General features: G+C 45.8%; 1 protein-coding gene across 1 annotated transcript in view; it reads right to left on the bottom strand.

Annotated features, from left to right (window-relative positions):
* The window catches only part of PLCG2 (phospholipase C gamma 2), an 86,651-nt gene that overhangs the window by 49,647 nt on the left and 23,461 nt on the right, over positions 1-13,543 (bottom strand). The window contains exons 3-5 of the mRNA XM_090062969.1: positions 10,640-10,780; positions 7,137-7,230; positions 5,213-5,260 (exon numbers count right to left, since the gene is read on the bottom strand). Of these exons, the coding sequence (XP_089919095.1) occupies positions 5,213-5,260; positions 7,137-7,230; positions 10,640-10,780 (283 nt within the window). The remainder of the gene's footprint in view (positions 1-5,212; positions 5,261-7,136; positions 7,231-10,639; positions 10,781-13,543) is intronic.

Here is a 13,543-nt window from a genome sequence, read left to right on the forward strand (position 1 = left end):
GCCAACACTGAGCACAACTATAAAACACATGGCCCATATGGAGGAAACATTTTTTTTTTTTTTTTTGCTTAAGACCAAATTAGTTCTGAATTCCAAACTGACTGAGCCCAGCTCAATCATCAAGTCTGTGGCTCTACTACCGGTCAAGTCTCCTCCCTCCCATACCCATCAGTCTGGGACTTCAGCTACTCCACAAATAAATGGCAAGCATGATGGGAGCTACCACAAGGATAGGTTAGTGTAGCCTGAGTAAGATATATGGTAGTGCCCACTGGACTCAGTCCCTCTCAGCACTGACTCGAGTCATGGTGAGCCACTATACTGAATACATTTCATTGTCCTCTTCACTCTCACAGCTGAGCTGCACTTTTCTTTCCTATTTCCAATGAGTCCTATTTTTAACCAGCCTTTAATGTCTAGCAAGCATCACTAAATGGGGCCCCAAACAGCTTGCCAGAATCCCTCTGCTGCCCCTTGTCTCAGCCTGTCACATATGATTAGTGCGGCCCTGCCTTCCATGAAATGGAGCAGGACCAGGCTGCCTTGGGCCTCATGTGCATAAAAAATTTTGGAGGATCCCAGGACTCATAACAAGAACACCAGGTTCCAGTCATGGGTGGGGAGGGGTGGGGCTAATTAGCACATGGCTCCTTTGGGTGGGGTGGATATCTGGAGCACCTACACATACTAAATAGTTCTGAGGTGTGGGGTCACCATGGCTTGAACTGCTGTTGTCTCTGCTGGGGCCCAGCCCAATGAACTATATGGTAAATCATCAGCCTTTTGGCTTTGGAATAATGTCATGCATAGTTTGTAATATATCCAAGTAGGTACAGAAGTGCTGCTTAAAAGTATATTTATGGAGTACCTGTGCCAAAATCTGCAGCAGTTTCAAAGCAGATAAACCGCAGCAATTCGGGATGAATTAAGGCTCTGGGTACCTGTAATTTCCCTATGTGCAAGTTACTACAGGTATGTTTGTTTCTAGGTCAGTGTTTTCAGACTTGCTTCTCACTTCCACATGCTCAGTGGAGCAGGATCTGACAGTAAGGCAGTGGTGGGGAACAGGCTGCAGGGGAAAGAAGTTGGGGGGGGGGGGCAAAGAGCAAGGAAGCTGTCTGATTCCCCAGACTTATTTTCCCTGCTGTAGCAGTGAGAGGGGGATGAATTCAAGGCAAACCTCCAATAATTAGATTCCATACCTAGAAAATTTTATCAAATATCAAATCTAATTAGTGACAGGTAGTCTTATATTTGAGTAACTGTCAGGGGCGGGGGTGGGGGGAGCTGTGGCAAATGGCATCAAAGATAAACTACAAGAACTATAGTTCCAGTCAGTTCCAGGGCCCAGAAAGTCTGTAGATGGTACATGTCTGTACATACAGGAATATACAAGTGTCCTCCTGCATACAGAAAATAGGTATTTCTTCAATTACACACAAACAAATACCTTTGCTTATACATTTTTGCACATACTTTAGTAATGGAAAACAGAAAGCAACATTTGAAAATTTGCCCCCTTTGTTTCAAATGTTTTTCACAGTGACATAACTGAATGAGACCTCAAACATTAGACAGTCCAAACCCCAGTATCACTATCCTGTAACATTAGGGTTTTACAGGCAAAATACAGTTTATCAATCTTACACATGCCCCTACGTTCTTACACAAAGCAAAGAGCCATGGGTGATCCTGCAAGTATTTAATCTCAAGCATATCTCAAGAATCTCAGAGTTAAATAATATAAAGTGGACAGAATACAGCATCTACTTAAAAAAAAAAAAACCAAAAAAAAAACCAGAGACCCAGTTAAAGTTTACTCAGGTCTCCAATCCCAACTGCTGCTAAAGTGGCTGCAAGCCAAAAAGGGTCACTTGAGCACAAAAACAATAGTAACTAGCAGAGTAAAAACCAAATTGATTCTTTAAGGTGATTTCTAAACTCCACTCACATAACAGGTTTTATCGTTGTGGTTTTCCACACAGAAAAAGAAGCAAAACCCGCAAGTAACTTATCTAGAGCCAAAGAGGGCATGAGCATCTGAGGCAAGACTGGAACTCAGGGAAGTCCATTAAGCGTGGTCCACATTTCTTTCCTGGGATTTTTCCACAGGTAGGAACTGTCTACCCATAAAGTGAACACACTAACACTTCACAGTACAAACCCTCTGGGTTCAAAGAGGACCAGCTGTATTGTTTTCTACTAGGGGTGCACCGATAGAGGTTTTTCAGACCAATACTGATATCCAATTTTTTAAGCAGGCATATTGGCTGATACAGATCTGATTTCCGATACAGTGTAGAAAGCTGCCTCCAGCTGGTAAATCCACTGTGGTGGAAGGGGAGGAGGGGGCTGCAGCCACCCCAGATTTCACGATAGCTCCCTCCTAGTGCCACCGCCGCCACGCACCTGGCGCAGCCCTGGCTCTTCCCAGCTCAAACTCCACCTCTCCCCGTGTACCAGGAAGAGCTGGGGCTGCTCTGGGCACACGGTGGTGCTGGGAGAGAGCTATAGTGAAATCTGGGGTGGCTGCAGCCCCCTCTGTAGCCCTCGCCCCGAGCTCAGCCCCCAGCAAGAAGAGCCTGGCACAGCCCCAGCTCCAGCCGCAGTTGCAGCCCACCCGCCCTGCCCCACACAGCTCTGGGGGGCACACTCTCCCCCGCCCCCCCCACGTCCTCTCAGCGTGTAAGAAGCAGCAACAGGAGCCACCCCCAAACCCCACAAGCCGTGGGTCTGTCCCATGACCTGCCCCATGACCTGCCTCATCCTGGCTGGGCAGCACCTGCCCCTGCCCCCTCCCTCACCGTGGGGTGGGGGCTGATCTGCCCCTCCACACCCCTTCCCCCACCCCTTCTACCACAACAGACTTACCAGCTGGCGGCAGCTCTCCACGCTACTGAGCTGTGCTCCTCACTTCCTAAGGGCTGTGCTGCGTGCACGCATGGCATTTACCGGCCAAATTATCAGCTGCATCAGGCCTATTTCCAATGCAGTCAATCTTTTTTATGTCAGTACTGATCCAATATCAGACCAATGTACCAGTGCACCTCTATTTTCTACTATTAAAACACAAGGAGATCTCAAGCAGATATACAATAGTGACAGCAGCTACTCTGCACCAGGCTCTTCCATTGTGGTGTGGTTCTTATTGTGCTTTGATGAACAAGCACCACATCAAGAGAGCAGGTGCCAAGTGCAGTGGCCCTGAGCTGGCATCCAGTAAAGAACAGTGCAGGTGGTACACTTTGTCCTCCCCCCACCCCAGACAGAGCAAGCCTCTCGGAGCCCATGTGTGTGGTTGGGAACCCAAGTCTGTTCCAGATCTTGGGTGTCTCATTTTGTATCGCAGTCAGCTGCCCAGTGCAAGGACTGTTTGAAGAACGGTGTGATTTCCTGCAATAGCATGGTCTCATTCACACGAGACCGCGGTTTATTCTGCTCTTTGGGAAAAGGCTAACAGAGGAAATGCGCGTCATTTTCTGCACTGAAGCAGAGGTACATAAAAATGGGAGTACCACAGAGAGGTTGAGGGCATTAGATAAGCCGTGGTAAAATGCAAAGCACCCAGGGATTGCATTTCCTCCTTAAAGCACTGGAGAATTTCCATCAAGGCTAGTGAGAAAACATACAACTGAATTCACAAGACAGCAGCCTCTGCACCAAAGGCACAGCTGAGCAGTGCTATGCCAAGGCAGTACTTCACTCTTGTCCGATCTCCCCAACACCCTGCACATCCTCCCTGCTCTGGCAGCAGGGATGGCAGAGCAGCACCAGAGAAGCAATGGCTGGAGGGTTGATGCTGCTGGTGGAGATTTTGCTTTTTTTTTTGCTGCCAACTCATGTGTCAAGAGGCCAAAAAGCCCCCAAAAAACCACCAGTTGTCAGCAGCAAAAAAGGAGGCAACATCTTCCCCTCCAGCCACTGCTCCTGCACCACCTGAGTCTGATTCCCTGTCCTTCCTGATGCAAATACGTTGTAAGGCGGGGGGAAAGGAGGTTGGGAGACTGAGGTACCCCCCAGCTCTATTCTGGTGCTCTCCCCCACATCTTAGGCAGCACCAGGGGCTCATGCCCCCACTCACCTGCCCATCATTTCACTCCTGCTCTGCCCTGACTGGCAGAACATGGATTCTCACTCACCACAGAGGAGGTCTTGCAGACTGCAAATCTCTAGCACTTTATGCATGGACCTGCAGCAAGTACCTGGTCAGTCCCTACCCAAATACACTGGCTCCATGCTGGGAGACACCATGCTGGGCCTGCTCAGCCGAGATGTGTAAATCTAGGAGTTCACTCCTGGGTCTAGGTCTCCGTTAATGCAGAGCAGAGCAATGACTAAGCCAATGTCACGGCACTGCAAGTCCTTGCGAATGACACCTGTGAGCCCTCTGATATTTTGCCGGTATCTGGCTTCCTCCCATCCCACTTTCCCAAGGCAGCTTTTGTTCCTCCTTTGCAAGGTACCCCACACCCAGAGTTTCTCTGATGCCCCCACTCACACAACATCTCTCCCCTAGACTCAGAGTCACTGCAAAGAGGAAGGACAGTGGTTATGCTGCTGCTGGACTAGGCCAGTCTATGTCCTACCTGCCACTCTCCCTGCACTCACATTGTGTTTGCCATGTCGTGATGACATCTTTGAGGGTAGTGTGGTTCAGACAGATCTGAGCCAGCCAGGGCACCAGTAGCAAGCTAGTCGTGGCAGCACAGAGCTCATCTCAGGCAGCCACAGACATAGCCATAGACATCCCATCAGCTGTGCGGGCAGGAGCTAGAGCAATGGCCCAGGCTGGAAAAGGGATTCCCAGCAACAGGCTCTTACTCAATTAACAGAGAGGCAATAGCCTTTGTAGAGAAAGTATCCAGGTGTGTGGTGTGGGGCACGAGATGGACTGGGGAGCTCAAAGCTGGGCTGAGGGGAAGGCACCTCCTTGATTACAATTACAGCTATGCTAACACCCGCCACGAAGAGAGGGCTAAAAGGAAGAAGATATATTTGGTTAAAGTATACTATGTCTGATCGTCGCTGAATGTCACATGCTTGATGTTCTTCAAATAAAACAGGGCATGTATGTTCACTAACAGTAAGCGTCTCTTATGAAAAGATAAAAAAAACAACCTGTAAGGTAGTTTACATTTCATTTTAAATGCATAAAATAGAAAAATGGGCCATGAAAAAACTAAAGGACACATACAAAGGGTGAGATTCTTACCTATTCTTTCTTGTCTGTTCAACTGAATAGATCTGCTTTCTCAGCCAGCTGGTAAAACAGACAGGTTATTTTGAGAATTAAGAACCAAGCCTACTCCATATAACAGTGTCAGTGACGAAACCAAGCAGAACAACATTTATGCTTCAAATCAAGTCATTTGGAAAGATTAACAAGTATTTCTAGGGCACCCTTCAAGGCCCCCACCAATGTATCCGTCCTATTTTATTATTGTTCAGTAAATGTTTCTCTCCAAATGTTGCAGTGACAGAGCCACATGAACAACAGTGGGAAATGACTAAACCCAGCCATGGGAAACAGGGGAAACAACAGGACCACAGGGGCCTAGTCCTCAGATGGTGTAAATCAGCATAATCCCGCTAAGTCCAAGGAGCTGTGCTGGATGCAGTAGGACTGAGCAATGCCCAGCTGAAGAACTGAACCCAAACATGGGCACATGCATAGACAGTAGACAAATGTAAAAAGAGAGAAAAATGTTTTCCCCTTCATGTTTCTCAGCTATTGCACATTTATACCAATCAGAGTTTTTAAAGAAACCTGAATCAGGCAAGTTTCAGTTGGAGCAAACAGCATTCCTGCAAAACTGTATTGGAAACAGTGCAACTTGTACAAATTTCTTGCGTAGGGAAGCTCTACATACAGGAACACTTTTTATCTCAAAAAGATAGTGACTGTCTTTCATTAACAAATGTTGTACTCAGTCTATAAAACGCAGGAATCCCTTTACTCAGGGGTGCTCAAGCCCTGGCCCAGAGGCCAGATCCTGCCTACAACACCGTATCACAACTCCCCCACTGCCAAATTCCCAGGTGCGTTAGGAGGCCCAGGCCCTGAGCACTGGATTAGACACCGGATCCCAGCATGCAGGGCAGGGAGGGATGTTGCCAGATCCCAGGGCCAAATCCTGTTGTGCAGGGCCAGGTGGGGGCAGCACCAGGCCCCAAAGACCCAATCCCAGTGGAAGGGGGTAGAAGGGGGCAGTGCTGGGCCCCCAGGGACCTATCCCAGCATGAAGGGGCAGGGAGAGGGCGATGCTCAGCCCAGGGCCTGATCCTAGCACACAGGATTCATCTGGCCAGCAGACTGGACCGGCCTCATCCCAGTCATTTGGGCCATGAGACCAAAATGTTGAGCACTCCTGCCTTTGCTCACTGCTGCAACACAAGAGCAGCAGTGCATAGGAAAACTGTACCATGCAATATTACACAGTCAGACCATAGGTAGGACATGCACACACCCCCTGAGAAAAAGAGGCATGTTACAGAAAAGCATGAGCATGGGGTGGGAGCAAAAGGCCCATTTACAACCAGGGGACTCAGCAGGATATTAAAGGTGTGGGGTCCTCAGAAACTCAGTGTAGCCTGAACTCTCTCCAAGGTCACCACACACCTGAGCAAGGCATTGCCCTGAACGTCTTAGGATAGTATCACGCACTCACTTACAACCGTTGAAAAAAAATCACTGGACTGTTGTGGTGTACTGAAGTTAATACATATTAGGGTAGGCGTGGCCAACCTGCGGCTCTGGATCCACATGCGGTTCTTCAGAAGTTCATAGGCGTCTCCTTGAATCTTTGCACAAGCACACGGTGACCAGCTTCCAGACGGATGGATGACCTGTCTCTACAGATGGAAGCTGGTCGCCATGCGCTTGTGCAAAGATTCAAGGAGATGCATATTAACTTGTGCAAAGATTCAAGGAGATGCATATTATCTTTTGAAAAGCCACACTTGGCTCTTGAGTGGCAGGTTGGCCGCCCCTGTATTAGGAGATAACCCTCACCTAAAAAGGGAGAGAGACCTCTCTACCTTAAACATCCCTTTCTAGACTTTTGCCATCATATTCTAGAAGAAGCATCTAGCTGTCACAAGTTTCTCAGAAATGAAGGGTAAAAATTCCACTTTACCTCTCTGTGATTGCAGGTGTGGGAGCACTCATAACCTCTTGATGCAAGATATTCAAGCCGCACAGCCATTTATCGGTATCTTCTTTAGAATCAGCTGAAAAAGATGAATATGCTATGAGGAACATGGACGCCAAACAAAGACATAAAACTCTGATGTTCAGATAAGCCCCAGTGTATGAAACACAGTGGTTAACCAGCCCCTTTGATAATGTTACTTCAGAGTTATATGCTGCAAAGGAAATATTTAGTTAGTTTTCATAACTCTTTTTTTCCCCCCAAAAACGGCCTGCTGGACCTGTTAAATTGTCTCTTTTTAAACGTTCGCTCGTCAGATCACATGAAGATTTGTAGCTTCTGAGATGCTGCTGCTGACCTACCACTACACTCTCTCTATGACATTTTTCTGTTTCAGTCTTCTGCTTCCAAAAGTGGCCAAAGCAGACACGAGAGCATCCCGGAGTCACCTTCTGCTACCGAACGAACGTGCAACTTGTGGATGGTACAGATCCCATTGTGCTGGGCTCTAACTGTAGCCTTTGACACTTCTGCGTAACCTGTGAAATAAATTTTGCAAGCAAAGAACTAAGTCTAGTCTGCTATGATCACACCACTAAGAACTGATTACTCTGAACTGAGTTAATTGAACTGATTTATCTTGTATAAGGCAGCACACATTACAGGGTGAAAGAAGCACGTCTTGCAGTTCCTCCCATCCTGCTGCAAAATGAAAGACCAGCTATTTGTTCCTTGACCACCTTGCAGCCAGTTGATCACGGGTTTATGTTTTCAAGATTACTTTTGTAAGGCAAAAGGTTTGAGATGTGTCTTGTTGAAAAATGTTGGACTTGATACTTCCAGTACCCACAAATCAGAAAGGCCTGTTGCATTGGGCACTGAGATCCCACTGGAGAAGGCTGAATTGCTGTATGCTGGAATCCACAGTGCCTGGGTGACACAGATTTGTATTAAAAGTAAGGGTGGTGGTCTGTAAACTTCCTTTCCCCTCCCCTCATTTCAGAATAGGTAAAGCTTTTGCAGCTCTCATCTGGAAAGCCCTAAATTAGGGGTGTCAAACTTGTCTGGCCCTGCAAGTCAGATGAGCAATACAATATTGTCCACGGGCTGGATGAATGGAGCCAGAATGGCTCCGTGGACCCACACCCCTTCCAGTCTGGGACCTGGTGGGAAGAGGCCTGACATCCTAGGCACCTGGCTACTGCCATGGAAATAAGCCACGGTGTTGGGCCTCTTCCCGAAGTGCTGCTACAGCTGTGAAGGTCCCCATCCTCCCCACCTCCCCCCCGCGAGGCTATAAGCTGGATGACCTGGCTCTACACACTGATCTGGCCCACAGATCATATATGTTTGACACCCCTGCCCTAAAGCATTCAGTTCTGACATCAAAGCTTTTCTTTACCCGAAACAATTTCCCTCCCAACTGGTTTCCCACCCGCATCTCCAATTCAAGCCATCTGCGCAACATCCTGCAAAACAAAAATGATCTCTCCAAAAAGATGCAAGGCTATATAAGTTAAAAATATATTTTTAAACAATACTGTGTCCCCCGGGACCCCGGCTAGAGCCTGGCTACAGATCCCAGTGGAACTTGCTCACAATTAGTTACGTTTTGGAGAGGAACGGGCACCACCCAGTGCCGATCTAATTGTTCCCTGAAGGCAATTTGGACCTGAAAAAAGTTAAACTTTTCCCCCTTCAGTAACAGTTACTCTGTATTGTTCTAAGAAACCAAGACAAAGTGTTTTAACAAAGGAAAGGATTTCCCCCTCATTGAAAATCACATTAGTCAAGTTGGGCTATGATTTAGTGTTATGGCAACATAGCTCCTGGTACAGGGTATGTTTTCAAAATAGTGGCAAAGGTTAGTTTTTGACAACAGCAAGAAAGGGAGAAAAAACAGCAGCCTTCAGTGTGGATGGCACATTTATGTTTAAAGCGTGCCAACCACACTGAACGTTCTGAGTCTCCAGGTATAGGTTGGACTTCACCTCTTAACTAAAACATCAAAATGTGCTACCTGGGACCAAACTAATCACAAGAAACCTCTTTCCAGCCCCCAAGATCATGCATACCATTTACAGCCCCCCCCCACACACACACACACACAATTTAGTGCAACAGTGTACATGCAATTAGTTCAAGCATATAAATATGGCATTTGCTTACACTATGGAGAAAGTGCATCAACTACAAAGCACCTCGATTTTACATTAAAAAAGCACCACTCACTTCTCTGCTCTGCTGGGAACTTCTTTTTTAAATGACTTGAACTTATTGCAGCTTTGCAAAAGGAGGCAGTGCTCCAGAATGGGACACTACCGGCTTCAACAAATGCGGAAGCAAGAAAATTACTGCACTACATCAGACCATTGGTCCACATAGTCCTGTACAAAGGAAGGTTCAAGGATGCTTCATCATTAGAGATGTTTCTCTCTTCTCTTATTTAAATAACCCTTAACAGCAATTCCGGACAATCTCATTTTCCATTAAAAATAGCTGATTCTAGTCTGAATCTTTCCAAGCTCCTGGCTTCACAGCTCTCCTGAAGCAAAGAGACTTGGGTTATGTAAAAAAGTCTCTTCTTGAATTATTTTTTGATTCACTACCTTTCAATGATTAATATTTCTTTGTTCCTTTAGATGAGACTTAGTAAGTCAAGTGACATACGCAGGCCTAGCATGGCACCTCAACCTGTAGCTCATCTGTTATTCTAGTCCTTGCACTTTCCTAAGTAGAGAGACATTTTCTGTTGCATGGAAGTTTTTGTGATTTGGCCACACCGAGAAAAGTCATAGCTGTAGCTCCAGCACTCAGTGTTACCTATGACCCACACTGGATTGAAACTCAGTGGTGAAATCCTGGCTAGCCTCCCTCATTGTCAATGCCAAAACTTCCAGTCCCTTTAACGGAGATAATTTTGCATGCGGTATCTTCAGTGTTGAAAGTCTCAGCTGAGATAATTAACCAGAAAGGGTTTACACATAAAGAAAAAATGCTAAGTGTGTCTATACATTTTTGTGAATCTTTGAGAGGCCTTGGGAAGTTGCAAGCACAAAGAAGCGGGTTATTAAAAATATATCCAGAGGCTACTACTAATTTTTTGCTATATATATTGCTTTCAGACAACCTGTCTTGCATCAACTGGCAGGCATGTCATCATTCCAAAACATACAGAGACAAATGTCAGGCGGAGCAAAAGGCTGATTGACACAATCCAGACATCTGAAATGACTGCTTCATAAACTAAGCAAAATGATCAGTTTAGACAACACAAGAGAAGACTCCATACCAGCTATTTTAAAGCCTAAAGTACAGACGTTGCCATTCAAGGACATTAGTGGCAGCAAGGGTAAAAGCATTCTTTCTGGTTTTAAACACTAAGCGAATACTAGGAACACCATAAACTTTACACTACTGTTCCATCTTTGCACTATGTTCCTAGTCCACAGGGTTCACTGTCTATGAAACAAAAAGAAAAGACTTACCTGCTAAGCTTAATGTGCAGAGAACAAATTGGGTACCATAAAAAATTGTGAAGCAATGTTCATCTTTCTGCTTTGCTTTCCCACGCTCAAAGTCCTTTGAATTTTTCCCTGGGCGAATTTCCTTTATTTCCATCAAATCCACTGAAAAGAAAGAGAATGCAAGTCACTGCACACTGTACTTGCATCATCCCAAAAGAACCCATTGCAGGAGGACAAATGAGTATTACATGATTATTATTATTAAGATCATATTAACCACAGATTACAAGTTTCACAGTTCTCCAGTTTGGAGCATACAACTTTTGTGAGATCATCTAAACAAGCTAATAAAGGTGCCACGCACATCAGGCCAGGGGAGTGGGAAAGGGAACAGAAATATGACTTCTTTGCCAAAACCTGTGTGACCACTATTGTCTCTACTGGATAACTCCTATCCAAAACCTGGAACGTCAACAGCTGTTCAAGCAGTTTTATGAGTGGCATTTGCCTCGATAACTGATCCAGGATACACGTCACCAACTCCACCATGAAAACTTAAACATTTCGAGCAAACCTACACTCTTACAGTTCAGCCGGTTTTTTCACTAAGCTTCAATGTGACCATTAAGACACATATCAACCCCGCTCTGCTTAAATCCAAACAGATCTCAGTGCTTGAGTGTAAACTTTATTGTGATATTACTTGTATTACTTCCCAAAAAAAGAGCACAGATTCACTTTCAAGAATTGTGAAATGGAAACGCTGCTCGGATGCACGTTGTGGAGTCAGTCCTGGACAAGTCCTCATGCATTACTCTACAAGTCTGCATAATAGTTGAGGCAGCACTGAAATAGAAATATGTGCGTTTGTACGATAAGATACTTATTAGAAAACTGAGGAAGTGGTTTTATTCTTCCTGGACTGGACAGAAGCATACATGGCTCTTCCTACTTTTGACAGGTCAAAAGCTATTGGTTACAAGATGAAGAGTGAAGGGCGGGGAAAAAACTGCACAGTGGCTCTCGAAGTGTGTCTATCAGATCATAAAGCATCAGAGGAAAGTGACTGGGGGGTTCTGCAATTCAGTGATCTAGACAATGCATTTTAAGATAACCATTTTGGTGCTAGTAGATGGTGGCTTATAAAGCAGAGTGAGAAATTAATTATAGTTTAACAGAGGAAAGGCTACTCCCACCCCACCTTTTTTTTTTTTTTTTTTTTTTTAAAGTTGAGATATGTGGCATGATGAATTTGTATGTGGTTTGAGTTTTCAGGCTGGGAGTGCAAGGGGTTTTATCAGCAAAGCCTGGAGAATGCAATATTCCCACACCTAGGAATGCCTTGGGCTCTGCCCGTTACCCCAGGCCAAACACATCCTTGCATTCGGTAGTGTTTATTCAGACAGACGAAGGGACCTTCCCAGCTCCTAGAAGAGGCAGAGCCTAGCTGTGAAGTGCTGCGCAGTGTAGTAGAGCAAATCCGTAGTTCCTGACCCAGGCAGGACGCTTATTCCCTCAGTAGAGCTTTCTCCAAAAGAAAGCCGCTGCACCCTCGCAACCTTTCTGCTCTCTCGCATACGAATAACCTGGGGAATATCAACCTCCAAGATTTGCAAACTTGGATGCCTAGCTATGCAGCCTGTATTTTGGAAATGCCCCCCCTACACACCAGAATGAATGATCTCCCATCTGGCATCAATGGCAGAAAGGCATGCAAGCTTGTGGCAGAGCACTTCAACCTCCCTGTTCTCAGGCAGCAAACCTCTAGAAACCGATTTAAAAGAGGAAATTGTGGAACAAGAAAACACCCACAGACTGGATTGGGTTAAGTATGGTTTAAATAGGGCCGGCATATTCTTTTCCCAGGACCTGGGTTTGTTTCTGTGACTCCTTTGTTCCCAAGCTTTATTGCCTGAGTGTTTGCTCCTGCCCCTCCCTCCCCTCTCTCCATCCCTACCTTCTGCTTTCCTATTCAAATGTCTCTCTCCTTTTTACAGAACTTTATCACGTGAACTTCAGCCCACAAAAGCTTGTTCTACATCTACTGTAGTTAGTCTATAAGGAACAAAACGACCCTGACTTTTACTTGACTTCAGTCTGACACAGCTAACTGTGTCTCAACACCCAGCACCCAACAACTCCTAGTGACTGCTCAGCCCTCTGACAATCCAACACCTTGCTTCTGTCCTCTGGCCATGTTTAGGTCCTCATCCTGAAATAGCTACATCCAAAAACACCGGTCTCACTCTCACTCGCCACGTTTTGGCAGAGACAAGTCAAAATATGAAACCTGGATCTCATTGAAAAGTAAGGCAATAGGGAAGCATTCATCCGACTTCCTATATCCTTACAGGGTGTTGAACACCCCCCACTAAGACCTACAGCAGAGATAAAAATAAAAGTTACACAAGGCTAATTGTTGTTGCCATTTTGAGTGACTATTACCTCATACTGACCTCTACAACAGACACAAAATTGCTTAATGTGTTCTCTCCATTACACACACACACACACACACACACACACACACACACAACTTCCTTTCTCTGCATACCCTTTCACCCTTTCCTCCTTGTGCTCTTGATGCCTGTGCGTGCATGTGTGCTGGGATGGACTACGGGTTTTATTGCAATGACTCTGTTTTAAATATGTTCGTGGTGGCAATAAGCTTGCATGCCTCAGTTTACCCTAACTTGCTGGTACACAGGGAACGGAAGTCCCAGAGCTCCCTATGGACAAGACAAGCAACAAAGGAAAAGAATAGCTATTTCAAGAACAGATATTTTCAACAAGGTGGGTCTAGAAGTGACACCCAAGAGGTCCAGAGGAGGAGGGGCAGATATGCTTGACGATGGAGGAAGAAGTTGGAAAAAGCAGGGTTTCTGCTGGGAAGCTAGAGGCTGAAGCAAGGGAACATCTGGGGTA

Source organism: Crocodylus siamensis, chromosome 9 (assembly GCF_052110815.1).
Source record: "Crocodylus siamensis isolate JL-2025a chromosome 9, ASM5211081v1, whole genome shotgun sequence".
Classification (NCBI taxonomy): domain Eukaryota; kingdom Metazoa; phylum Chordata; order Crocodylia; family Crocodylidae; genus Crocodylus; species Crocodylus siamensis.